This window comes from Lupinus angustifolius, chromosome LG11 (assembly GCF_001865875.1).
Source record: "Lupinus angustifolius cultivar Tanjil chromosome LG11, LupAngTanjil_v1.0, whole genome shotgun sequence".
Lineage (NCBI taxonomy): Eukaryota > Viridiplantae > Streptophyta > Magnoliopsida > Fabales > Fabaceae > Lupinus > Lupinus angustifolius.
In genome coordinates, this window is record NC_032019.1 from 7731672 (window position 1) to 7736620 (window position 4949).

Here is a 4949-nt window from a genome sequence, read left to right on the forward strand (position 1 = left end):
ATCCAAAAGTATCCATTGACAGCCGTAAAATATAAATAAATCACACAAGTTCACAACTCATTCTATAAAACAAATAAATTAAATTTGGAGTTTTAACATTTAACACTAAGGAGTCAAAATTGTCTTATATCGAGATTACATTTTTGCACCAAATCCTCTTCAGACAGTACTCTAAGATTACACAAATGTCACTGAGACACACGAATGTTAGGAACAAAAAATATAATCTAAGTATGCCTTAGAAGCATCTACCTTGAAGTGTTGAAGAAGGTTTGGAAAGATCTTACCTTGTAAATAGTTGTAAAGTTTTTTTTAAAAAAAATTATGTGTATAAACCAGCCGGTTTAGTCAAATACCGTCTGCTCACCGGTTTTGATACTTGACCGGTTCAACATTTGTACCGTACCATACTGGTTAGGGGTCTGGTTCGCCAGTTTTTAATCAAACTGGCCGGTACAGTTTTTACATCATTGCCTCTAATCCCAGCATACCAAAAAGTCAAAAAATTCGACTACTCTAAACTATATTTGTTAGGAAAAATAGACATACACCTCAAAATGAATTAGTTTCTTCTAAAATGAAGATACATAAGCAACAAAAAAACCATTTGTACAATTTTGCATTTAAAAGTAAACCCTTCCTCCAATTTCTAATTATTTCTTTATCAAAAAGTTGCAATACAAATGCCTCATAAGATTTAACACCATAATAGTGAAATTCCCACTTCTGACCACTCCTACCTAGAAGAACAGACCCCAAAAAATGGAGATGGAAGTAGATACACAAGAACCAGGTAAGCAACAAGACACTATCAAGGATAAGGATCTATTCAAAGCCGCTGAAACCGGTGACTCCTCAACCTTCGAATCTCTTTCCCCTGAAACCCTCTCCAAAGCTCTCTCTCTCAGGAACGAAGATGCTCGCTCCCTTCTCCACGTGGCAGCTTCTTCCGGCCACTCCAAGGTTCTTCCAATCTTCCAAAATTAGTGTTTACATCAACCCTTTGGGACAATGATCAAAAGGGTCTTCTTAGTTTTCCTTCAATTGCAGTAAAAATATGTTCTTTTTAAATTTTGTTTTGTCTGATTCAATATTTAGAAATTAGGGTTTTTAGTGAATATAAGCTCGGGATTAGAAATTAACTGTTTGATGTGTGTTTATGGGATTTTTTTTATTCAGGTGGTGAAGATTCTGTTATCTGCTGATGCTTCAGCTAGTGTGGTAAACAGTGTCGATGAAGAAGGGTGGGCACCACTTCATTCTGCTGCCAGCATTGGAAATTTGGAGATAGTGGAGGCATTGTTGAACAATGGTCAGTACTGTACTAGCTTCATATTGATTGATTTTTGTTCCTGATGCCAAACTGCATGTTCTGTTTTTTCTAAATTGGATTTTAGCTATGTGGTTGCGGATAAGTGAGTACATGAGACTTAAGTTTGATTTGCTTGCATGTGATGTGATTAACTGACCTTAAGGTAGTGTTTGGTGTGCGAACAAACAGGATGTAACAGGACAGAAAAACATTAAGGAAAAATATGTTCTGTTCTTATTCCCTTTGGTTTCACCCATTTCAGTTGAACCAAAATATTCTAATTTTTAATCTAATGCTTTGTTTTGTTTTCAAAAATATAAAATACACTACCTTTTATCCAACATAACACATGTTCTGTTTCGGCCTATTTTAACATGTCTCCCAAGCGATACTTAAAGATAAGAGTTAATTTTAATAAAGATTTCATGCATAAGATTTGGTATTTTATATCTTCTTTGTGGAGGACAACTAGGAAATCATTTGGGCATGTTGACTTTTTCCCGTTAAATGAAAGTTTCGGGGGAAGGGATGGTTGCCCCTAATCCAGGGTCAGGGCAGGTTTCTGGTCATAACTTATTGAGAGGCTTAGCATGTGACTGGAAAAGGTGATGAACATTAGTTGAGCACTGTCAGCTTCGATTTCCATTATTTTGCATTTCATGTGTTGTCAGCATGTTTTATTATGTAGAATAGTTCTTAAAAGTTCACCAGTCTGGTGATAAAAAGCAGTGACAATGACCAATACTTCAATAACTACATTTAATATACAAAGCAGAAAGATTCATCAATTATCTCAAATGTTTTTGTCTTTCTTTTTGGGTAGGAGCCGATGTTAATATGAAAAATAGTGGCGGTCGCACTGCTCTACACTATGCTGCCAGCAAAGGCCGGTTGAAGATTGCTGAAATACTCATATCCCATGATGCCAAGATTAATATAAAGGACAAGGTTGTAGCATGGGCAGATTTTATATGTTTGTGGCACTACAGTTTCAATATCCTTCCTTCTTCATTATCACATTGTTAAAGATGACATGTTTAATAGTTTAGCACATGTCTTGTACTATGATCAGGTTGGTTGCACCCCATTGCATCGGGCAGCCAGCACTGGGAATTCAGAGCTGTGTGAACTTCTAATTGAAGAAGGAGCAGATGTTGATGCTTTTGATAGAGCTGGCCAAACTCCTCTGATGAATGCTGTTATTTGCTACAACAAAGAGGTATGCTTATTTTATCCGTGTTTGTAACCATAAAAATATGTGTTAACAGGGTGCCTACATACGATTCTTCCCAGAAACCTGTATTTCTGTATAATATTTGTCAAATTGTGTGAATAAATATCTTACAGGTTTTGCTTAAGATAATACGAGAGAATAAAGAATGAAGATTGACACCCACATGTGTGCTAGTATAGGCCCTATTAGAGGGCTTCCTGAGGAAATTTTGGTTAGTAATAGTACGTAGTTATAAAAGTGGAGAAGTTGCTTGGAAGCATGTGGGAAACTTCAAGGTACCCTGCAGGGTGTTAATTTGCTTCTCTAAACTTTAATTTTAGATGCAACAAGGTGCAGGGTGATCTCCCCTGGAAATTCTTGTGCTGAACCAAAAAAGAAAATGTTATGGGGTCGGCGACATTTGTTGTTTTATTTACCACTTTATGCACCATCCACAAAGAACAAATTGATCTCGATGACGACTGACAGGGAGTGTTAATTTTAGATTTGGCATCAATAGTGATTGTGTAATTAATATATGCATACAATAGATTGATGTCAATGATGAGGAAATGTTTCGGCAATTTTGTGAATGGAGTTTCATAATTGTGGAGCAGATTACATAAGTTGAGGGGCTAAAATCTCTGTCCTTGTTCCATTTACAGGCATCCCTCCTCCTTATAAGACATGGAGCAGATGTTGATGTGGTGGATAAGGAAGGATACACAGTGCTTGGTCGAGCTACAGTTGACTTTAGACCATTATTGATAGATGCTGCAAAGGCCATGCTTGAGTGATCAAACTACAAAACAGAAAGGAACAAGTATTCATTACTGTTCATGTTTTTTAAAACTAAATGGTCTCACCTCTCATAGAAAGAAGTCATACATGTGCTCTTTTTTAAATTGTGGTTATGCATACTTTTGAATTTTATGTAGCTAAGTAAAGCTTAAAAGTAATAATTATTAGTTATGGAGTGTGTTTTATGCAATGAAAGGTACATTATATGTTTGGTTGTTTGAACACAAAATAGAGAAGTGAGATTATAATTCCTAAGCACAGTTGTGGTAGGATATTTACCAAATTAGGCTTGCATTTCTCATTTTTTGTTAAACATATTTCAGCCCACTATCACTTGAAAAATTAATAATTCAGCCTACTGCAATTCTAAAATTGTATAAATTATTATTATAATATATATATATTTGTGTGGTATAAGTATGAGTATAATATCTCTGTGGTGTGAAAGTACAAGTTTATATATAGTTAATATATAATTCATAATTGATTTCTATTATTTTTATTTTAAGAGTTGAGTGAATGATGATTATATATATATATATATATATATATATATATATATGATGTGATGCAGTGATAGTATTAACAAAGCTTACATTTTTTTATATATTAATTTTGTATATGTTGTTCGTTTTTATTATATTAACTTATTTAATATATTTTTAAATTTTAGTTTGTATTAGATATCATTAATATAAATTATTATCATATCTATTAATATGAATCTCATATGTGGATGATTGTAGAACATCAACCTGAAAAACAAATTTACATCATAAGATGTATCATTTTTTTTTACTTCGTAAGCACCAAATGCCCACGAGAAATCAACTACATCAAAACGAAAACCATCTTCAAAGTCCAGATTCCTTACCATTGACTTTGCCCCAATATCACTTATTCTGGGTTCAATTATAATAGCAAGAAAATACTCTACTACAATCCCTTATCAAACTAAGGAATTTTTTTGGGAATATCTAAAGAATACACTCTCTTAACTTGGTTGACCTCCAACTAAATCATGATTTCCATGATTAGAGATATTCTCCTATTCATAAATGGATTATCCTTTTTTCTTTGGATTTCTGGGCTAAAATCCATGGGTTTTAGCCGCTAAGTTTAATATATATGGATAAATTTTTTGGGCTAAAACTCATGTGTATCAAAATGTAAACATCATTCTCCATGCATGGCTTGTTAGTCAAGGGTTCTTGCACAACCATCAGCCTCTACTTCAATATAGTGGTTGGGGCTCCCTCTTAATAAGTAATAACCATGTTATATACACACACATATATATATTATAACTTCAGGATACCACTCTATTTTATGATCATAATTCCCAAATGGAAGCATATAGTATGTGCCCATAATCAAAATTAAATTTTCTTCCTAAAAGTGATCAAGGATAGAACCAAATACTTCTTATCGAATGAATAGATTTAAGTTAATCAAATTCCAATATATGTCGAACTCATTCTTGTATAAAAACTTCTTATTATATAATTCGATTTGAAGTTTTGGGATCCAAACCCAAATATTGATTTTCCAATAAAATAATATCATCCAGATATTTAATCCAAGAACACAAATAACATAATTACCCAGTCATTGGCTCTAACT

General features: G+C 33.6%; 1 protein-coding gene across 2 annotated transcripts; it reads left to right on the forward strand.

Moving 5' to 3' along the window:
• Window positions 687-3536, forward strand: LOC109361316 (26S proteasome non-ATPase regulatory subunit 10). 2 transcript variants are annotated; one of them, XM_019606760.1, is made up of 6 exons: window positions 687-963; window positions 1180-1312; window positions 2136-2260; window positions 2385-2531; window positions 3191-3348; window positions 3407-3536. In XM_019606760.1, the coding sequence occupies exons 1-5, from the start codon at window positions 763-765 to the stop codon at window positions 3320-3322; spliced, it is 738 nt and encodes a 245-aa protein (XP_019462305.1). In that variant the 5' UTR covers window positions 687-762; the 3' UTR covers window positions 3323-3348; window positions 3407-3536. The 2 variants fall into 2 exon arrangements, with proteins under 2 accessions (XP_019462305.1, XP_019462304.1); XM_019606759.1 differs by having other exon boundaries at window positions 3191-3536.

Excerpts from the sequence above, each read along its gene's own strand:
- LOC109361316 (XM_019606759.1), top strand. The coding sequence starts at position 763 with ATGGAGATGGAAGTAGATACACAAGAACCAGGTAAGCAACAAGACACT. Across the intron at positions 1,313-2,135 it reads GGAGGCATTGTTGAACAATG|GAGCCGATGTTAATATGAAA; the intron begins GTCAGTACTGTA and ends CTTTTTGGGTAG. Across the intron at positions 2,261-2,384 it reads AGATTAATATAAAGGACAAG|GTTGGTTGCACCCCATTGCA; the intron begins GTTGTAGCATGG and ends TACTATGATCAG.